This window comes from Cyphomyrmex costatus, unplaced genomic scaffold (assembly GCF_001594065.2).
Source record: "Cyphomyrmex costatus isolate MS0001 unplaced genomic scaffold, Ccosl1.0 scaffold72, whole genome shotgun sequence".
In the NCBI taxonomy this organism is placed as follows: domain Eukaryota; kingdom Metazoa; phylum Arthropoda; class Insecta; order Hymenoptera; family Formicidae; genus Cyphomyrmex; species Cyphomyrmex costatus.
This window is the reverse complement of record NW_017280289.1, coordinates 784,740-806,956: the sequence shown is the minus strand read 5'-3', so window position 1 is coordinate 806,956 and position 22,217 is coordinate 784,740. Positions and strand designations below refer to the sequence as shown.

The window sequence follows — 22,217 nt, the reverse complement described above, 5'->3', positions numbered from 1 at the left end:
TTAGTAAAATGTTATACTCAACTTATATGCTTTAGAGACTTTCCATATAAAAATAGATATAAATAAAAGTTTTCGATTTATTTAATTAACATTTATTACCACTGTGTTTCCATGCATATATTCTTTGAAAATTTTTAATTACAAAAATTTAAATTTTTCCATTTATATTGCTTCATATTTCTTTGCTTTTTAATATTAAATATCTTCTTTTATTTTTAAATTTCTAATATTTCATTAAAATAAAGTTCATGTAAAATTAACTATATGATAAAAATGTTATCATTTACGTAATTTAAAGTGGGAGTGAGAGAAGAATCTGTAATGCATTGGAGATACAGTTGTAATGAGACTCGTTGTAGTACACCACACAAACTAAAAAAACCTTTAGTAGAAAACACCAATAAGAAAATCTAAACAAAGAGGAACATTTCTAAAGAATTTACAACAAAAATGATAACAAAAACATGAAAGATTAAGTATGAAGTACGTATCAAAATATAAAATTAGTCGTAAAACTAGGCGTTACTTGTCAAATTGTAAATACACATCGAATGAATAGTTACTACATTATACTTCTGTAACGTTCACGTCATATATAATTTTCGCAACTTTTTAATAGCAATCTCAGTTCTAGAACGTCATGTTAGAAACCAAATGAGATCAGACTTACTAATCGTCATGAAGAAGCATGTGTCTTTGAAAAGCGCGAAATCTGACATATGATTTTGAACACTTTTTACAAGTATAAAACTTCTCGTGTTTCTCTCGGAAACTATGTAATACTTTATGTACTAACCGTACATGCTGAGCTAACGATGATTTATGTCTGTAAATGTGTTAAAATAATATCTGTACATAAATCACATATTCAATACGTGTTTATAACATATTTGTAACTATCAAACAGCAAGTAAGAAGCTTTCGTTATTTATCTCTACATTCTTACCTGTACATTTTATTGCAGATTTGACATTGAAAATTTTCCTTGTAAAAGTCACAGTGGCTAAAATGTTTCCATAATTGATGCTTTCTACTAAAGAGTTTTCCACATCGAGCACACTGAATAACACATAAATCTGAAATAAAAATATTATAGATATTTATTAAGTAACCAATTCAGATAATAAAAACTTGAAGTAATAAGTTGTAATTATTTTTTCCTATATATTATATTTACCTGTCTGGTTTGCCGGTGTCTGATATGTAGAATTGGAAATATCAAACGAGACGTTTTGAATCAGTATTTCATCTTGAGAAATTATTTTATTTTTCTTTTCCGAAAAACTGTCCAAATTTAAATAATTAGGGTTATCTTTTCTTTCTTCATCAAAACCTTTTGAATTTTCCATTGTTACTATTTTATCAGGATGTATGACAAATGCTGTAGGATATGATTCTGTACAAATATCTTTTCTATCAATATAGGAAGACTGTAAATTTTGTGATTCGTTTTGGTTTATAGATGACATGTTTGCACCGCTTAGTTCTGTTATACTATTATCATTACTACATGCATTTTCTTTCGTTGAAATGTTCTCGTCAAACTCTTCATAAAAATTATTTTCAACGTCCATTAAATTATCAAATATATGAAAGTAATTATTAATGTAAAAGTCATAAATACTTGTATGCAAATCACATGCGAAAAGTTCGGCTTCCATGTCGTCACTGCTTGTTGAAGTTGAAACTGGATCTTCATAAAATATAATGTCTTTATCATGTGACATACAATTTGCACAAGTACAAGAATACAATATATTGGATCCACATAAAAAATTAGAACCAATATAACTGTCCATCGACTTTCCTTGCAAATTATTCTCTGTTATTGGAATATCATAATTAGTAATATCTTTTTGGATAGTTTCAAACGGCGTTGCGTTGATTTCTGTCGGTTTATAAGAAATAACATCATTTAGATTTATATCGCATTCTTTTTCGAAATTGTAAATCTCGTTGTCACAGTAGAAAATATTAGATGACTCAATCCGTTTTGTTGCAACGTCATTTAAATCGTGTACATTTATATTTGGAAAATTAGGATTGTAAACGGGCTGAGAAAGTATATCATTCATCAAAAAATTATTAGCATCTTGCATAGCGTTATTCATATTTATATCTGGAATAGTAGCTGAAGTGTTTGGCTTTTTACGTGATGTATGTGTTTTGCTGTTAGCTGATATTTTTTTCAAGTTTTTATTAAACGAACTTTTCTTCTGCTTCTTCTTATACTTTAATTTCTTCATTGGTATATTTTTCTTGCAACTTGGTGACACATTTAATGTTTTTAACTGACTAACTTCTTGCAGATTTTTATTTTTGTTATTGTTGCAATCAGGGATATCGTATTGTATGTCCAATGGAATGTGCACTTGCTTCCTTTGATGATGCGATTTTGGTGATATAATTTTATTATAATTAGCTTCCACATCTAAATCAATGCTGGATGACGTATCTAATTCCCAAGAAGAATTTCCGTCTTCTGCACTGGAGGTATTTGCATCAGTCTTGTTCAATAGTTTATGATTTCTAGATATTTTTGTATTATTGCTTCTTAAAATATTAGGTAGATTCCGTAGAAGTTGCACATTGTGCAATGAAGCTTGGTTTGCGATAGTTTTTTCATTAGAGATATTTGAATCTTCCATAAAAATGGTTTTGAAGGACTTCATAGAAGATAAACCTATTTCACTATTCATCTTTTTCCTGGTATTGTCACAGTTCTGTGCCTGCATACTCTGCTGCGACATATACGAACCTTTGGCCAGTAAACAAAATAATTGATAGAATATTAAATAAATATTTGCCTATTCTAATATATGAAATATAAAATATTTCAAATATAGAAAATAAAATAGTATACCGAAATCGAGACTGAAATATTTGTCCAGTTATAGTTATATTTATGATCTTTTTCTCCATTATCTAATCAAAACGAATACTTTACGATCAACATTTCAAAGAACTTTGCTATGTATATAATTAAATACAATTTCTTAATTCTCAGTTTACTTAAAATCATAATAAAGGTCCAAGTAATAGTTGAAGGTATCACGGATTTATTATTATATCATTTATTTGTAAATAATAGTGTGTTCACATAAAGATTATTTAAAGAATTTAAACGATCATTTTATATATAATTATTAAAAATTTGTAAATTGTATTTATTTAAAGAATGTAAGTTTAAGATTTATATAAATTTTATCAAGTTCGATATTTTATCGAGTTAGTACATCAAATTTTAATATACATAAATTATGTAATTATAAGGTTTCTTTCTCACTTCTTTGATTTTATTTACAATAACAATTGTGTACTATACAAAAAAAATAAAAAATTTAATAATTTTATTTAATAATTCGTATATAAAGAAATATAAATAAAAAACATACTTGATTACATTTTAATTTTAACTTTAGAATAATACAAAAAACAATGTTAAAGATTACCTTTGCGAAAAAAATCGCAAACTTTTAGTTTCTCAAATCTTATGGATAAAAATCTGTCAATTTACAGCTTCACTATAAAACTCGAGATATATCCTCGATAAAAAACAAGATCTATCGTCTGATTGTTTAATTATTGTCGAATCAAAAGAATAAAAAATATTCCGAAGTTTTATCAACGTTTCAAAGAGAGAATTAACGTCTAGCTTATTTAAGATCGTAATAAATATTCTCATATAACAGTCAAGCTTATCATGTTTATTTAATGTACAACGCCGACAATCGAAACATAAAGAGGGCAAGATCAGTCACTATTCCTAAAATTTCGAGCGATCATAAAAAGCACTGGACCGAACAAAGAGCACCAATTTAATCAGGAATACACTAGAAAGAAATTCTGCATGCACACCGCATACCTTCCGAGAAATTGAAAATTGTCAATTAAAAACTTTTTTCGAAGATCCAATAATAGAGTAAGGAGAAGGAGGGAGGACGGGTGAGCGTCAAATCCACTGTCAAACAGGCTTTGTTCTTCCGGTCTCGCTCCCAGGACGATGATGAAAATGCGTCGTAACCGCGAGTGTGTACGAGACGCGTAGTCCAAGTCCGTCTTTCATTCGCGCGCGACTGACAGGGAGATGTGAGATTTGTGGCGAGAGAGACACACACACGAAAGCCACTCGCTCTCAGCCGCTAAACAAAAAGCGAAACCTGAGAAGTCCTTGAGAGGAACGACTCAGCGAGCGATAATCTCGCATGGAAAGATATCCTATGGGCGCTCGCGAATGTAAACAAAGTCGCCCCATAGCCCGGCAGCCTTTTTTTCTAAACGTACGCTATGTTCAGACGGCAGTACCGGCACTTAAGGAAGTATAGAATATGTGTATTATATATATAAAAGCACTAACCAAACAGTACGTATTAGGGCTAACACAATGCTTGCTTTTTTTTCCATACCTCAGGATTGAGATTCTTACGAATTCATTTTTCTTCTTTTTCTTTTCACATTGGAGAGTATTTGAGAGAGAAAGAGATATCAACCATGCAAGAAAGTCAGTCCTAGAATATGTATGAAAGAACAGGACTATACAAATACGATTCAAAAACTACTATATGACGTAAAACGTAAATCGACACAATCGTACATATCACAGCTAAAATATGTGGTGGTAAACTATATATCATTGTAAATAAATATAAAACATCACATCTTCCCGAACTACTGAATTATTACACATTTAATTTTTACTTATTAATTTGTCTATGATACTCTGATAAGAGTATTTCAAGATTACGTTCGAATGTTAATTTTATCCTAGATATACGAGACTTTTTTTCTTCACTCTAACAGTGAAATAAAAAAGCTAAACATTTCAACTGTCGACATGTATTACTTAATGATTTACTGTGTAGAACATTATAACATTATAGTATAACTGTATTTTATTTATTGTTGAAAACCACCTAATACATACCTACATATTTGTATCGTACATACATAAGTACATGATTTCCAAACCAATGTTCCGAGAGAGAGATGAGACTTCTAGTCTCTATGCACGTGAATTTTGGTGATGCTGGACATTTCTTGTAGTCTCAAGAAATGATCCATTCAGACCGAAGTAATCTGTCTTGTCTTCGCGCTACGCGACGGCCGACGGCTTTAAGCCCGCCTAAACTGACCTAAACGATCTACATACGTATATTTAATTCGCGATCAGAATTCAAGACATTGCCGCTTGCAAGTCTTGTAACTACTCGTGACTTATGAACGTTCAGGTTCAGAATCGTGCGTCGCGTAATCGTAAACTGCGCGAATCCGGCCGGCGAATCGCGTGAGCCACGACGCACGATCGGCACGACACGAAAAACATCTGAGCTTTGAAGACTCGGAACGTGCACGTGGCGCACGTCACACATGCATGTACTACATACAAGGATGCGTTCCGAATTATGCACAAGCGCATGATATATCGTTTGTTCTTGTTGTTTACTGAAGACCAAAGAAGGATAAAATGATATCTCACTCATGCGCCTCATGCGATAATTATTCGGAACGCACTCCAAGCGTGCGTTTCACGCGTGATTGCATGATATATTTTCATCATTTTTTTTTAATATTCGGTGAACAAGGATAAAGACTCTATAAAATTATTCGTTGCTTTTTTCGACAATGTTTCGACGAAAAATTAATACGCAACTTAATATAAATTTTTTAATACCTTTTTTTTAAAACTATTATTTAGAAATCACTCGTTTTTTCTTAAATTCGTGAAAGAAGAATCCGTGCACTATGCGGTGTTTAAATTAGAATCTTATTTTATAATTGTAATAATATGTAAGAAAACAAAAAGAGAATTTAATTAACAAATTAAACATCAATCCCTAAATGTCAATTAAATTTTATTAATTTATATAACGAAGAATTGATATATGTATATATAAATATAATGTATATATAATTTCGACAATTTTCTCATTCACAAAGCTCATTCACAAAGACATAAAAATAATGTTTACGTTATTTTTAAAATCGAGAGTACATTGTTTTCATATCTATAACTTTAAAAGTAAATAAATAATATACATATATATATAATAACTTACATAAGCTTTAAATACAATTTCAAAAGCTTGCTGATTCTAGTTGTAATAAATCCCTCCCTTTTACATATTTGTATTTCTAACAGTATACATATACTAATATATATATATAAAATTTCTATTTAAATTATTAAATAGATTTCTTATATAAACAGTTTATAGGAAAAACAGCATAAATATAAAAAAGTGAGATAACATTGTAATAAAATATTTTATTAAAATGAAATATAGCAGTTTCGAAAAATATTACTTTTATAAATGATCAGTTTATTTCTAGATATAATAAAATAAATAAAATGTGAAATGCCACACATTAATTTGATAATACTTATTATACATCAATCTCTTAATGACTGTAAGTAAAATTACCAATCGTTACCATCATCAAGATTATTTTCGTTTTTTAAACTTGAAAATAAAACATCATTGATCTTGGGTCGAGGATCCTCTTTAATCTTCGTTGGTATTGCTTCTGCCTGTCCTAACATCCATTCTAATTCTATGTAACAAAGTAAACAGCACAATTATTTTCTTGTACATTTTCTTTATACAATCAAGCAAGTATTACCTGCTTCAGACAGTTTCATGCCACGGAATTCGAGAGGCCCAATAATTTGTTTCACCATATTTCCATCACGATAAATGAATATTGTAGGAAGATTACTGTCGGGCCAATTTGGGATGCAAGTGGTAGAGATACTTTTCAAAAACTTAGTGGCAGGAAACTTTTTTGCTAGACTGGCAAGATGCTGATTGATTAGAGTACAGAGTGGAATGCTGAAAATATATATATTATGAATTAGTTTCATGATCGTGTTTACTATGAAGGTTTGTTCTGCTTTGTTTTATCATACCCAGATTTGTAAAGATATAAAATAACCCAAACATCTTCACCAGCATTGTTAACTTCCTTAACGTAATCTTCTGCAGATATTTCTTGCACCTCCCCGTATTTACATTTGTTTGCAAACTCCTTCATTTCTGCTATTCTTTTTCGTCGATATTCCTCTAGAACTCGTTCATCCTCTTCATCTTCCAGCTCATCCAACTCATCCAAAGTCTTCTCTTCTAAATTGTTACGATCTGTAAAAATTAGGTTTATATGAGTCTACAATAACACATTGATAAACACTAAAGAGCAATTTAATTGGATATTAAGAAACATAATTACCACGTCCGGTTTTCTCATCTATTGTATTCTCCAAGAGATTTACTATCTGATCCTCAGTAATTTCCTGTTCCTTTTCCTTCTCAGGTATGATACCTTTCCTCCTAAGAATATCATTCCATTCGGTGTCTTCATTTGGATCTTGCTAAAATTGAGAAATTAGCTTGAAAAGCTATCTGCTTGGATAATGTAAAACGCAAAAATTATTAAATATTTTCTTTTTTATATCATAAAATAATATATTAAAAAATTTAAATTAAAAATATATTTAAAAATTTATTTAAATATAATAATATGTGTATGTATGTATAAATATTTTTGTACCTAAAGTCATGCTACCATATAAGGAATCACGTGATTAACCTCCGCTTAACCTCTTAGCCTCAAATTTTTATTAATACTCACCATTTTGAAATACTGTTATTATTACACTTCTATTTTTTATTTACTAGAAACTAATTCCGTTTTTGGTATTCTTTACACAAAAAACCTTTTGAATATATACAAATTATTGCAACATAAGAGAAACTGATAGCGACAACTGAGCTATTCTCCACTGATTGACTACATGCTGCTACACGCCACTTATGCCTGATCGCCTGATGTAGCTACATACATGCATGTGTTAGACTATTATTACTGTTGTTTTGTACGTAGAAATTGTATGCTACAATGTATGAGAAATACGTATTCAACATTTAAAAAAAAAAAAGTAACAATGATTCTTATACAAGACTAACTTGTAGTAACACACTGTCTGTGTTTAAGAACTATAACTTATTAAGTACATGATTATTCATGATTTTATTGGTATCATATAAATACAATTTAGATATTTTTTATTAATTTGATACACATAACTAAAAACACCACAAGAAAAACAAGATATTATAGGTATTTGAACATTATAAAGTTTTATTACATTTATGATACAATAATAAAAATTGATACATTAAATTTTACTACATAAAATGATAATATATCTTAGAATATTTGTAAAAATAGTCTTTCTTATGCAAATAATCATAATAATTGCAGTATATAATTAAATTTATTATATTATATGTGTATAAAAATGTTAATATATACAAATTGAATTTAAGACCAACACAAACATTAAATATAGATAAAATAATAGTTTGGGACTTAAGTTTTTTTTTCAATTTAATTCATCATGCATACATATTAGATCCTTCTCTTGGATATTGATTTCAATGTTTATCATAATTCTCATCAATATTGGAATTAAATTCAATTTATAATGGTATATATTAAAAAGACAATCATATTAAGTTAATTTTGTTCATTTATTCCATTAGTTACTACAATCATTATCTTTAAAAATAGATTCAGAGTTGTGAATATGACCAAATTCGTAGCATTCATGATTAATATTTGCTTTTTTGGCACTTTTCTTGAAAGTTGCACATATGTCAGTCTTTATGTTTATATCAAGGTTTATATACTGTGTAATTTAAAATCAATATTTTTTTTTATAATAAAGTCTTATGCAAATCGAGACAAATTCCCTTGTTAACAGTATATATGTATACTACAATAAATAGATAAAATTAAAAAATATACATATATTATAGATAACTTACAATAAAGATATGTCCATTTGATTAAATAATAAATTGAAAATATTAATAATGACTAAAGTTCACATATATGGTCATGTATAAATACACAAGATGAGTTCTCAATCAATTAAGAATTCTCTATATAAATGTATCTGTTATTAATAATAATAGGGTTGGGAAAGTTACCTTATGAGTTATTTATAAGTTACTTTTTATTATAGAAATTGAGTATAATTAATTCGGGTATTTCATTTTTCATATCATATCTTATCATTTGCTTCAATTTTGTATTACTTTTTGTATGTAAAGTTATTGCCAATGTGAGCCAACACTAGTTCTTTTATGAATTATAAGTATAACTTTATTAAAAATTATACAATAATATAAATAAACATTTCAACTTTTTGTTTAGGTCCTCATCAATATAAGTTTAATCAAAGTAATAATAAAATTTCTATAATAAACACATAATGCAACAAAAAAGTAACTTAAAAAGTAATTTTTCCAATCCTGGCTCATTACACATCGTAATATATAATAAGAATAAAAATATCTCGAAGTATCTCTTAAATAATGCAACAGAGTAGTAACTTTCGGTTAATATACCAAGATGCTTTGTTACGAGATATTTATCTCGTATTTTCATGACATGTATCATTTGATTGTTGATTTTTGGTCTCCACGGGAAGTACAAGCGTAGCAATTGCAGCACACAAAGCGGTTGTTGCATAAGTAATCATGGCTCCCGTGATGGACCATTGTAAAAATACTTGCGCTATGTATGGAGTGATCATAGCACCGATTCGTGCCATAGCGCTACACGCACTTACACCTATGCTTCGTAAATGCGTAGGGTACACTTCCGGCGTGTATACGTACGCAGCTTGAAACACACCAGCAATTAGGCCTCTGGCTAGGAAAATGGCAATGGTCAACACCGCTCTACTCAACAAACAGGTCCTGCTTAAGAAACAAACTACTATAGCGAACATGACTAACTGGCAGGCCATTGTCTTTCGCCTGCCTATTTTTTCGATAGCGAAAACAGTAGAAAATATGCCAGGAAATTCCGCTAATGTTGTCCAAAGTAAATCGATGTAGTCGCTACGCCGCAATCGGCAGTCAAGTTGGCATGTACCTTCATTGTTGTTCGTACTCCATGTACTACATTGCTCTGAGGATGTATGAAAAAGTTCAGTTGTCATTAATACCACTCCATAGTAGCAGAATGCTGTACTCATCCTGCAAAATATGTACAATAACACATATTTACAATATAAATATTGCTAATATATTCTATTTGTTATAGTTATACTAAATAATTATAAAAATATTGGAATAAAGTTAATATTTTTGTATTCAATTTGTTATTTACCATACAAGCCAAAGTAAAGCAGACGTTCTGTACATTTCTTTACTTAAAACATCTTTAAATCGACCATGATGACCTTGATAAAATCTATCCATAACTAGTCTTCCTACTGGCAATGATTTTTTATTTTCTCTAGCTACACGTTCTAATGTTGAAATTGCACGATCTATTCTTCCAGTTGTCATATCAAATACTGTAGACTCTGGCAGCCACTGCAAATATATGAAATTATTTAATATAATTTCTAAAGTATTTTTAACTAAATGAGATACTTGCAAATATCTAAATTTATTACAAACCGGTGTTATTACTGCAAATATAAATAATGGAATGGACGATAATATAAGAAGCCATCTCCATCCAAAATTGGGCATAACGATTAATGCAATTGCCACTTCAAAACAAGCTCCAAGAGCCCAAAAACACTAATACATATAACATATATATATATATATTTTGTATACTGTGCTTAATACTATTATGCATATTAATACCATGTACTTATAATGTAAACTTACATCCAGTAAAATAACACATCTTGCTCGTTGTTTTGCTGGCAAAAACTCTGCATACAATGTCACTCTGCAGAAAAAAAGTATGCATCAATAGCACCAAGTTTCAAAGTAAATTAGTTGTTCATTTTTAAGAAACTTACCAAATACTTACGATTGTGGTACACAACCAATAGCAAATCCTACAACTCCTCTAAGCAAGAGAATCCAGAGAAAATTTGGTGCAAATGAACTTAGAAATGCATAATAGGCCAACAATACTGCGCACAAAGTTAAAGCTTGCTTACGACCGTATCTGTCGCTTAAATTATTCCAAAAAGTAGAGCTTAACATCATACCAAGAAATACTACCTAAAAATTCAATTTCCATAATAACAAACTTGAACATTGTCATGTATTTTACAAAAATAACCATGCAAATCCAAAAAATACCGTTGTGGTCAGTGCTTGTTGGTATCTAGAAATACCCCAATCACAATGTAAGGACGGACTTAGGATACTCAGTATTGTAATCTCCATACTATCTACCATCCAACAAAGACCCGTGAATAAAGACAATTTTACTTGAAATTTTCCAAAGCCTAATGCATTGATAGCCTGTACCACAGTAAAGGTATCTGTCAACAAAATGTAATTCAATTTAATACAATTTATTACAATTATTACATTTTTTTTGTTAATATACTACTGCATAATTTTATGTTTGTATTTATTTCATGATATAATACTTCATATTTGTATGTATATCTAAAAGCATATTGCTCCACTTTAAATACCAGATAATACATTTTATTATCGTACGAAGTTTATAAAAAATATACACACCTAATTCCTTGTACACATGCATGTCTAATACACTGTTGTTAAGATACTTTATAGCGTTCCATGTTACCACAACTTAACATAGTCATTAGTAAAACCAGTTTTCCCAGTGTTATATTATCATGCGGTATTAAATATTTACAGCATACATGGTCTTCTTTTGTATTAAAGTTAGGTAAACCCTTCTGTACAATTAGAACACGGCATATAATTAAACACTGTAATATATTACTTATATACTATTTACATATTTATAAGAGATGACTATTTGATGTAACATACCATCTGGTATAACTACAACAGAGGAAAGTTCCATTGATCGTTCAGTGCCATTCTCCAAACTCGTAGGACAGCTTGACGTACTTTGTGCGCCAACATTTAGCTCGGCGCCATGTGATTCTTCTAATTGACGATACGGTTCATTAGATTTTTTATCTGGCTCCGACATGGTTATGCTCTTATATGCTTTTCAACGTAATCACAACATATGATATATTCCCAAGCAGTCACGGACTATTAACCACTGACGAAAATGAGCAAATCGAAATCAGCTCTTGAGAAACATTCATTAATTTTATCAAATTCTGCATATATAAATACAACTTGGGAAATCAAATTTTGTATGCAGCACGCATCATATGAAATGTCAACTGCTTTGTGGGTTAACCTTTTCTTCGCACCATTTAATTTCTAACTAATCGTGCCATTTTTTTATTGATAATGATAAATTTGTTTAATGTATGATAAGAAAAATTAAATAAACTGAAGTAAGAATAAGTAAAATGTAAAACACAAAATCTGTAAGCTCTCAAATACAGAAGCACACAAAATGTTATCCAATATTTTCATTCAATAATACGAATTTTAACAAACTCCATGATGGATTAGTGGAAGAACCGGTTTTCTTAGATTATAGGTGCGTTCCGAGTGTGCGTGAATCCTACATATTGCTGGATTCACAACTGGCTGCGTTCAGCAGACTCAACAGTTTTTGCAACCGTTTTATGATTCATCTCGCTGATTGGATTGTAATTTTAGATCTAAAGGAATAGTCCTATCTCAGCAAAGAATCATAAAACTGTTGAGTCTGCTGAACTGCATCCGATGTGCGTCGTACCGACTCTGCAACCAATCAGAAAAATCGTATTATTGGTACGAAGCAAAATCCTGTTTTCTGATTGGTTGCAGATTCGTTGTACGACGAAAATCGGATTGCAGTGTGAATGGTGTGAATCCAACATATTTAAAAAATATTTTTGCTGATTGGGTAGCACGGCGCTAGTGCTGCACCAGTTTTCCCAGTGGAAAACGCTATCAATCGCAACAGAGCGCGCAACCCGTAGTGTGATTACGGCTTAAGCGGCCGTTTACGGCCTTAAGCGGGGAGCACAGACTTTTGCATAACGCATAAACCATATACATAAAGAATTTGATTGGTCCATTGACTCATGCATAAGAAAATGGACCAATGAAATTCCTTATGCACATGCTTTATGCGTTATGCAAAAGTCTGTGCTCCCCGCTTTACGTTTTTCTGTGCCCTGGCTTTAAAGCCGGTTGTGCTTTTCTGATATCTAGGGCCGGTATTCATAGTCAGTTCATATATTCAAGACCGTCTTAAGTTCAGTCTAGAGGAGTTACGAACCAATCAGAGGGCCGCTTTAGCATCTTAAGACATTATGCCTGGTTTATGCTTCGGTCTTAATCCTAAAATTCAGCCAATAGAGTTCAAATTTCGGTTAGAACTGGCAGCTTTATTGGTTGAATTTTAGGATCTTGGGATTAAGACTTGAAGCATAAACCAGGCATTAACATTCTTGAAATAAGAACCGACTATGAATACCGGCCTAGGACTCTAGTAATAGCAAGTAAGTGTATGTAGTTTTGCGACTCGCCGCCTGTGGCGGTAGTTCTTTAATACTGACCGTATCGACTGGTATCGACTCATGATAGGGCATGATAGGGGCCATTTTACCAAGCTAAACTAAATGTAGAATGATATAGAAAAGTCTTTTCTCAAGCTCTTGTTGAAAGTTGAAACATTGTGGCATTGCGAGTAATCTGGAATAATCTAAGGATTGAGGTGGATGTCCCATTAAAAGTTTTATTTTTCAAAATGTCACATCAACGTGGTTTTAAAGGCATGTTTAACTCTTATGCGCGATATAATAGAGACGGTAAGATCGAAATTCTTTGAATAAAAAATTCTTTTTTTAATTCATTTATCTTTTTCTGTATGAATACTTTCTCTTTTTATCGGTTTTGTTTTCATTTTTAGTACGAATCATTAAACACATTCTACAATGTGCTTTTTGTTTCCTGTTTTTTGTTGTTTGTTTCTGTTTGTCTCTTGACTTTTTGATCAAGAAGGCAAGAGACAAACAGCAAGAAACAGGAAACAAAAAGCACATTGTAGAATTAGCCTTATACTTTGGAGAAACAATCAGCAAGGATTTGATTCATAAACACTCACATGTATTTTGATTTAAACTTTCTGTTAATTTCTTGTGATTAACAATCTTTATTAAGAATAACTTTGATTATTTCAATGATTGTAATTTAATTCTTACAAAATAATGTAGTAATCTAAATTATATTTAGTTATAGTTTGAAATGGATATTTAATTTTTCAAAAGATTTTTTATTTTGATGTAATTAACCAAATTAATGAAGAAATTGTATTTCATGAAATATTTTCATAATAATTGCTATTCATAGATATTAATAAACGATATTATCTTTTATTACATATGTAATATTTTAGATCTCCAAAATAAGCATTAGGAAAATATCTTTTTAATTACTCTGTAATGTTAACTGTTAAGGCTGGAATCAGATTATGCATTGAAGATTGAGATTGAAGATTGAAAAATTGAAATTTGGCCAATCAAAATAATAGGAGTCAAAATTTCTTTATCTTCATTGGTCAAATTTCAATCTCAATCTTCAATGCGTTATCTGATTCCAGCCTTAAGATGTTCAGTTGTTTGAAAAATAATTTAAAAAATATAAATATATTATTTTGTGCTTTTGTTTTTTCACTGTTTTATCACATACTATGCTAATCAAAATGCAAACAAAACTTGAATACTTTGTATTCATTTTTAACCTTAATTTTCCAAAGTCTATTAATTTTTAAATACTTTTATTTTGAGTAGATTGATATTTTAGCTTTATAATAATTGTTTTTTTTTTTGTTAGAGTATGTATTGTTAAGTAATAGATAAAATTTATCAAGGAAAAAATTTAAATGTATCCATAATTTGGTCGAAGATCATACAATCTCTCCAAAGTTAACTTTGGAGAGAAAAAATTTAGTCCTCAAATTTATGAATTTTTTAGAACAAACACAATCTACATCTGGATACAAAAGAACATACTCACAAGCACGAAGACCTCCTGGATTAAAGGGAAAAGAAATTGGAATGTATTATAAAAACAAGAATAAAGGGAGACAGAAAACAAAGGCTTCAGAAGTTCTTAAATTATCATTGAATATACAGCAACCAATTAGGATTATGTTAGATAATGCAGAGAGATTTTACAATCCATTTTTTTGTCCAAATTCTAAATCTGATAAGGATGACAAGGATTATCAATTTCATGATACTCAATTTAAAAGAAAATTTTTTGAAATTGTACATGGTGATATACAGCAAAATCTTGCCAAAGCTATGAATGTAAGTTCAAAGTTGCGAAGAAATAGTGATATAGACAGAATATTACAAAATGATAACAGAGAGAAGCATAATCAACATGCTTATAATAATATGTTGAAGTTTCGATTAAAATTACCAGCGTATAAAAAAAGATCAGAAATATTACAATTGATTGAAGATAATCAAGTTGTTGTTATTAGTGGAGAAACTGGTAAGTAGTAAAAGTTATTTGTTAATATATAATAAAAGAATTTTTCGTTGAAAAATTACCATTGTTCAGTCCACGAATGTCTTTCGTATCGTGCACACTGATTTATACATATTTGATTCCTCCATATAGAAGAAATCATTTTTAATATTATACACACCAATTGACTTGTTTTTTTTATATATACAAATTCTCTGTTTGAACCAATGATAATGAAGGATTGCATTCAGTCGACCAACTACATTAGAACAGTTGATTTGTCGAAGTTTTATTCATCGGAGAATTCTTAACTGGAACATCCACTGCGTATCTATTTTATTTTTATATTTTTGATGTTGAAGATCTGAAGATGGCTCAATATAGAAGCCAAAACATGTAATTCTAATGTCAATATCATATTATATTAAGAACATCAATCTTCCATTTTATCTTCGTAATACAAATTTTTTTTTTAATTTGACATAAGATTAGTTTTAATTTTTGACTCTTATGCCCTTTTTTCATTTTTAAATATATAATGAAATGTTTTTATGATTATTTTTTTTATTTATATGTACTTGTTGGAGCAATGCATTAAACATGTGCAGGAACAATTTTCAAATTTTCAGTTCTAGTTAATAATTAATAAACTATCTTTTAAATGATTTTTTGAAAAAATTTTAGGATGTGGCAAAACGACACAAATTGCACAATTTATATTGGATGATGAATTAGAAGCTGGAAATGGCAGCGTTACTCGAATAATTTGCACGCAGCCTAGAAGGATTTCAGCCATTTCTGTTGCTGAACGTGTAGCTATGGAAAGAGCAGAAAATCTTGGAAATTCTGTTGGCTATCAGATACGACTTGAAAAGTAAATTCTTTTAAAATGTGTATACTACTATATATATAATAGTTTATAGAAGTATAATTCTTTCTCTATAGAAGTATAGTTCTTTCACCTTGTATACTATTATCTATAGACAGCCATCACGAGATCATGGAAGTATATTGTTTTGTACTACTGGTATATTACTGCAAATTATGAAACATGATCCAGCATTAAAAGGTTTCTCTCATGTGATACTGGATGAAATTCACGAACGTACCACAGAAAGTGATTTCGTTATTACATTATTAAAGCAAATTATTCCAAAAGTAAGTTTTAATGATATTATGTTATTACAATAATGTTACTGCATAGTGAATGTATATATGCTAATACACATAACACACGCACACATCTTAACATTATTTAGACTATCTTACTGTTTTATGTTATTTTGTTCAAGGAATTTAAATATATATTTTATTATTTTTGTTATTTTTATAACATTTTTGTAATATATATTTTTATCAACAAATCATGTGTTTTATATATTAATTTATATTTTTTTAAATGTATTTTCTAGAGAATAGACTTAAAAGTTCTCTTAATGAGTGCAACATTGAATGCTGAAAGCTTTTCGAAATATTATAACGATTGTCCCATGATACATATACCAGGTTTTACTTATCCTGTACAGGAGTTTTATTTAGAAGATGTTTTATCAGTTGTAAAGTAAGTATATGTTATTGAAATTGTATGTATATATTAGTGGAAAATGAATATATGCATTACTTGTAACATCGTTATTTTTTATCGTTACTTTGTTATAATGACGAATCTGTTATGACGGTAATGATAAAAATACCAGAGTTGGAAAAATCAATTGTTACTTGTGTAACGAATAAAATACGTGTCATGATGCGTTACAAGTAACAAATTGTTTTTTTTCCAATAAATAACGCGTAATGGTGACCCTTTTCAAAGTGACTTTCCCAGTCTTATTAGTATAACTTAATCTTAGCATTTAGTTATCATTACAGAATTGCAATGTTATTATCAAATCGTTATTAGAAAAGGTAACGCCAATACTATACGTCCATTCTCTATATATTAGTAATAACTGTTCCTGGATTATGATTTCATGCTATAATGATCTGATAATTTTTTACTCAAAATTTTTCTGTTTTAATTAGCTTCTTACAAACTGAGGCATATATAAAGTTATATCAAAATTGAATACAAAATTTGCTGACTAAATTGATGAATTTTGATTTGTCTTTCCATGTTATTGAAATATTATTATATTCGCGATAACATTTTTAAATAATCATTAAATAAATTTTTGGATAGTTTTAGGTTCTGTATATGCATGAGAGATTTTAATACGAATTGTTATATCTTTTTTTAACTTATTATTAGTCATAAATTTCCCGAGGCGCCACCTGAACCTACAGGTCACAAAAAACATCTAAAAAGGTATAAAGAGCAGCGATGTAAGAAAGAAGAATTTTTGGACGTATTACAACCTTATATTAGACAAATTATGGCTGAGGTAAATAATAATAAATATATGTATAATTATCGATTACGTTATTTATCTATATACATTAAAATATTTTACATAATTACAGAAAAAATATGAGAGGCATGTTATTGATCAATTGCGGAATGTAAATAGTGAAGATCTTTCTTTGGAGCTCATAGAAAAATTAGTTAGATATATCTGTAATACAAAAGGTCCTGGAGCTATTCTTATTTTTTTACCTGGTATGATGGATATATCGAAATTAAATAGAATGATGTTAGACTCTAAATGTTATCCAAGTCGTAAGTATATGTCTGTATTACTATAATGCTATAATAAAAGACTATAAATACATGTAACTTTTATATTTAAATCTAATATAAATTAGATTTATATATTACAAGATTTTTAATTGTCAAATTATTTTATTTATTATTTTAACGAACTTATTTTACAAATCAGACAAAACACATTTTCTGCTTCATTCTGATAATTAATTGCATTATTGAATTTATAACTATTTTGATACCATTTAATATTTATTTAAAATCACGTTTCTTATAAAAGATTTCTTTTTCTTATAGACAAATACGTCATCTATCCTCTTCATTCACGTATGCCGACAGTCGATCAGAAACTTATATTTAAAGAACCACCTCATGGCGTGCGTAAAATAATTATTGCGACTTCAATCGCTGAAACATCGATAACTATAGAAGATGTTGTGTACGTAATAGATTGCGGGAAAACAAAATTTGGAAAATTTGATGTAAATAAGAATATTCAAACTTTAGAGCCTGAGTGGGTATCTATAGCTAATGCTAAGCAAAGACGCGGTAGAGCTGGCAGGTAATACTTTATATATTGCTACAGTTTTATATTAGAAAAAAAATAGTGCATTTAATCAAATTTGTTTAATATAAATTAAAATCAAATATATGTATTTTCTATGTAGGGTTAAAAGTGGTGAATGTTATCATATGTATACAAGAGCACGAGAAATGACATTTGATCAATATCCATTGCCAGAAATGCTAAGAACACGCTTAGAAGAGGTAATTTTGCAAATAAAAGTCTTGCAATTAGGAAGAGTCAAACAGTTCCTAGCTACCGTCATGGATCCACCAGATTTAAAAGCTATTGATCTGTCTGTCGAGTTACTCGAGACACTTAATGCCCTCGATGAAAACGAGAATTTGACTCCTTTGGGTTATCATTTAGCACATTTACCACTTGATCCTAGAACTGGTATATATTATTGCTATTGTTGTAAACAGAATTATAACTTTAATGTAACATATTTCGTTTTATTACAGGGAAAATGATTTTGTGGGGTGCATTGTTCTCTTGTGTTGAGCCAATATTTGCTATTGCTGCTAGTCTTACATTTAAAGACGCTTTCTATTGTCCACTAGGACAAGAGGAAAAGGCTAATAAAAAAAAGTTAGAACTCAGTATGGAACAATGTAGTGATCATATTGCTCTTGCGGAAGCTCTAAGAAGATATGAAGTTGCATTTCGAAGAGGAAATGTTCGCCAGTTTTGTCGAGAATATTTCCTCTCATTTAACACATTGAAACTTCTCTCCGAAATGAAAGCTCAATTTGCACAGTATTTATATGACATGAAATTTCTGGATAGTGAAAATCCAAGCCATGTAAACTCTAACAGAAATTCAAATAACATATCGTTGATAAAAACTATTGTCTGTGCAGGATTATATCCTAACATCGCTATTGCCAAGTATAGACATTGATTTATATTAATTAATTCTCAACTATTTTATTTAAGTACAATTATCTTAATGTATATAATTCTGTTTTAGGCGAGTTACTAAAAATGGGGTAATTAGTTGGACACCGGAAGATGGTAGTGTGCGTATACATCCATCGAGTGTAAACAATAGAGTTTCCCACTTACCTAGTCGATACTTGACATATTTCACGAAACAACGCTCCACTGCTATATTTTTACATGATACTACATGTATAAGTGTACCGATTTTATTATTCGCCGGATCAAATATATCGATAAGTAAATATAATTCTTTTCTATTTAAATACACTAATCGTTTAAAATAATAATTGTATACACATACACATGTGATAACATATTTTAGAATTAGAAAAAGGACAGTATATAATCAGCATCAATCATTCGGAAAACGTCATTTGTGAACAAGAATCCGCAGAATTGATACAGGTTTACAAATTAATATGATTAATATAGTATATGTACTCTTAAAGGAAGAAAATTGTTTTGAAATACTTTCTCATTATATACAGAAACTTCAACAAGGTCTGAACAGTTTATTGGAATATAAAGTTACAAATCCAGCAACAGTATCTTGGTCGACCTTTGAAGGGGACTTGTTAAAGTATATCCATTTTTATATACATTTTATTTATGATTTTATATACATATTTATGATTGTTTCTTTGAAACATGTTAAGAATAATAATTATTCTTATGAAATTATAATTATCTAAATATGTGTCTATTTTATTATGTTACAGTGCGATTATTAACCTAGTCTCTCAAACAGATCAAGAATTGGGTTTTGATAATATACGCGAAAATGTAAATTGTGGCGAAGAATTCTACTAATGGTATTAATTCATTAATTGTAAACATAAATTTATTTAATTGTTTCAATATGGTCGAAAAACATCATTATTGAAATATGTATCATAAAATAATTTGTAAAATAAATGAAATACATTTTTGTCGTCAATTTTTATTTTCTGTTATTGTAACAAATATTTATATATATATATATATACATATATATACACAATATGCGATAATTATTGACGTATAAATAATAATTATTCGTGTCTAAATTATTATCATATTCTGTAGTCTCAATCTTAACGTTAAGATGAATCCAAACGACAGTATACGCTGATATTACATACGCACGCATGCGCATAATTATCCGTATAAATGCAAATCAATATTTAGCTGATATGCGTAAAATTGGCACACATTGACCAAAATATTCGCAATACTTAATAATTCTCTTTTCCCCAAAAAATATTTTCTGATTCATATATTTAAAATTATGTTTGAATGATATGTAAAACCAAAAAAACATTTCGTTTTGTGATATAGAAAATAGTGGAATTATATATCCTATTATTTTTATATACGTATATGTATATATCGAACATTCCTCTCATTATAAGGATATTTAAATATATGAAAAGTTTGGACTATTACAATTTTCAAAATAAAATTATAATTAAATGCAATTAAATATGTAGTTAGCATTTGCAGACAATTTCTCAGTATTTATGAATGAATGTATCATTAGTGGGATGTTTAGAACGTTTAATTTATTAAATCAGAAATACAAATATACCATATATATATATATATGTGTGTGTGTGTGTGTGTATTTAAATAAAACTATATTAAAATTAAAGATTTGAAAAAACCATTCAAGTATCAATCGTACATATTTTATACTTTATTAAATAATTACATTTCAGAACGACACAAGAGAAATAACCAGATAGATTATTTATCTTTAGTAAGAGACGAAAAATAAAGACTCGTGAATCTCAAGAAGGACGGAAAACACCGATTGACTATTGGTCTTTTATATATAAGATATAAACAATAGTGTTTCAGAATGTTTATAACCGCGCTTAGATTGCTGACCACTTTTCGTTGTCCGTCTGCGTCAAGTGACGATTTATACCGGATTGTATGAAATGGGGATCGTTCGAAGGAGAAGTCGAGAACAACGTGATGCGCGATTCCTTAACGAAACGTACACGAACTTTTGACTTCATATACTTCACGAGAGAGCGCCCGTCAATAAAACGTTGCATCCAATTTCTCCTTGACGCCACTTCGTGCCGGTTTTCGTTATTCATGAACGTAGAACGTACTGCCGTCTTCTTGGCGTTCGCCGCGCCTTCCACCAAGTGGCAGAGAAATGCGAGAAAGAAGAGGCCTTCGCCGATCGTATACCGTGCTCTTTATCGCGCGACTAAAAATGCACGATATAATTGATGAAGGCAGTTAATATCTCGGATGCAACGCGATTCGACGTTGACCGGAGATGTCGCTTGTAAAGTACGCTAAATATCGTACAGCGCCTTTCAATACACGGTGCGAATTGTTCGCGCGCGCCGCGTTCTTTATCTAATCCGCCGCCACAATAATGCAGAATGACTTCGCAATCCCAGAATTATTATCTTTTTCTTTGAGGAAAACGAATTTTTTGTTATTTACTCACAGACCCGCGCGCGCGCGCACACACACACACTCACACAAACATTGTTTCTTTTCTTTCTTTTTTTCCTACATTCACAATCTTGCGTGCTAGTAATTGGCATTTATTACGCTTGCACATACATCTATATTATCATCTTTCTTTACGCGTTTCGAAATTTCCTTTATTTTTTAAAATATTTTTTTATCATATCTTTGATTTAATCGTTGAACATATAGGTCGATTTTAAGTAGGACTCGTAACTTAAGTTCTCGTAAAACT

At 29.7% G+C, this 22,217-nt stretch overlaps 4 protein-coding genes across 4 annotated transcripts; 1 reads left to right on the top strand and 3 right to left on the bottom strand.

The window, feature by feature from the left end:
- Window positions 1-669: 669 nt before the first annotated feature.
- Window positions 670-4,452, bottom strand: LOC108780556 (uncharacterized). The gene is made up of 4 exons (XM_018548312.1): window positions 4,407-4,452; window positions 1,178-2,758; window positions 947-1,076; window positions 670-826 (listed from the first exon to the last, which is right to left on the bottom strand). The coding sequence occupies exons 2-4, from the start codon at window positions 2,748-2,750 to the stop codon at window positions 670-672; spliced, it is 1,860 nt and encodes a 619-aa protein (XP_018403814.1). The 5' UTR covers window positions 2,751-2,758; window positions 4,407-4,452.
- Window positions 4,453-6,401: 1,949 nt separating this feature from the next.
- viaf (viral IAP-associated factor) lies at window positions 6,402-7,834 on the bottom strand. The gene is made up of 5 exons (XM_018548407.1): window positions 7,627-7,834; window positions 7,225-7,366; window positions 6,908-7,136; window positions 6,622-6,830; window positions 6,402-6,552 (listed from the first exon to the last, which is right to left on the bottom strand). The coding sequence occupies exons 1-5, from the start codon at window positions 7,627-7,629 to the stop codon at window positions 6,419-6,421; spliced, it is 717 nt and encodes a 238-aa protein (XP_018403909.1). The 5' UTR covers window positions 7,630-7,834; the 3' UTR covers window positions 6,402-6,418.
- Window positions 7,835-9,409: 1,575 nt separating this feature from the next.
- On the bottom strand, window positions 9,410-11,958 carry LOC108780645 (synaptic vesicle 2-related protein). The gene is made up of 7 exons (XM_018548419.1): window positions 11,793-11,958; window positions 11,121-11,305; window positions 10,843-11,039; window positions 10,695-10,758; window positions 10,476-10,601; window positions 10,180-10,388; window positions 9,410-10,046 (listed from the first exon to the last, which is right to left on the bottom strand). Exons 1-7 carry the CDS (start codon window positions 11,956-11,958, stop codon window positions 9,434-9,436), a joined length of 1,560 nt encoding a protein of 519 aa, XP_018403921.1. The 3' UTR covers window positions 9,410-9,433.
- Window positions 11,959-13,481: 1,523 nt separating this feature from the next.
- On the top strand, window positions 13,482-20,317 carry LOC108780555 (ATP-dependent RNA helicase DHX36). Its single transcript, XM_018548311.1, has 14 exons — window positions 13,482-13,687; window positions 14,853-15,380; window positions 16,041-16,230; window positions 16,340-16,514; window positions 16,769-16,917; window positions 17,605-17,737; window positions 17,817-18,012; window positions 18,295-18,559; window positions 18,666-18,958; window positions 19,027-19,453; window positions 19,536-19,744; window positions 19,830-19,912; window positions 19,996-20,087; window positions 20,227-20,317. The coding sequence occupies exons 1-14, from the start codon at window positions 13,627-13,629 to the stop codon at window positions 20,315-20,317; spliced, it is 2,892 nt and encodes a 963-aa protein (XP_018403813.1). The 5' UTR covers window positions 13,482-13,626.
- The last annotated feature ends 1,900 nt before the right edge of the window (window positions 20,318-22,217 follow it).

What these genes read in the sequence shown, in the direction of transcription:
- LOC108780555 (XM_018548311.1), top strand. Translation starts at nt 13,627, where the DNA reads ATGTCACATCAACGTGGTTTTAAAGGCATGTTTAACTCTTATGCGCGA. An exon ending in TGCGCGATATAATAGAGACG is followed by an intron (nt 13,688 to 14,852) that starts GTAAGATCGAAA and finishes TGAATTTTTTAG; the next exon opens with AACAAACACAATCTACATCT. An exon ending in TTTGAAGGGGACTTGTTAAA is followed by an intron (nt 20,088 to 20,226) that starts GTATATCCATTT and finishes ATTATGTTACAG; the next exon opens with TGCGATTATTAACCTAGTCT.
- LOC108780556 (XM_018548312.1), bottom strand. Translation starts at nt 2,750, where the DNA reads ATGTCGCAGCAGAGTATGCAGGCACAGAACTGTGACAATACCAGGAAA. An exon ending in GACACCGGCAAACCAGACAG is followed by an intron (nt 1,077 to 1,177) that starts GTAAATATAATA and finishes TTTTTATTTCAG; the next exon opens with ATTTATGTGTTATTCAGTGT. An exon ending in ATCTGCAATAAAATGTACAG is followed by an intron (nt 827 to 946) that starts GTAAGAATGTAG and finishes ACACATTTACAG; the next exon opens with ACATAAATCATCGTTAGCTC.
- viaf (XM_018548407.1), bottom strand. An exon ending in AGATGAGAAAACCGGACGTG is followed by an intron (nt 7,137 to 7,224) that starts GTAATTATGTTT and finishes TAATTTTTACAG; the next exon opens with ATCGTAACAATTTAGAAGAG. An exon ending in TTATATCTTTACAAATCTGG is followed by an intron (nt 6,831 to 6,907) that starts GTATGATAAAAC and finishes ATATATTTTCAG; the next exon opens with CATTCCACTCTGTACTCTAA.
- LOC108780645 (XM_018548419.1), bottom strand. Translation starts at nt 11,958, where the DNA reads ATGTCGGAGCCAGATAAAAAATCTAATGAACCGTATCGTCAATTAGAA. An exon ending in TGTTGTAGTTATACCAGATG is followed by an intron (nt 11,306 to 11,792) that starts GTATGTTACATC and finishes TTTTGTTGACAG; the next exon opens with ATACCTTTACTGTGGTACAG. An exon ending in TATTTGCAGTAATAACACCG is followed by an intron (nt 10,389 to 10,475) that starts GTTTGTAATAAA and finishes ATATATTTGCAG; the next exon opens with TGGCTGCCAGAGTCTACAGT.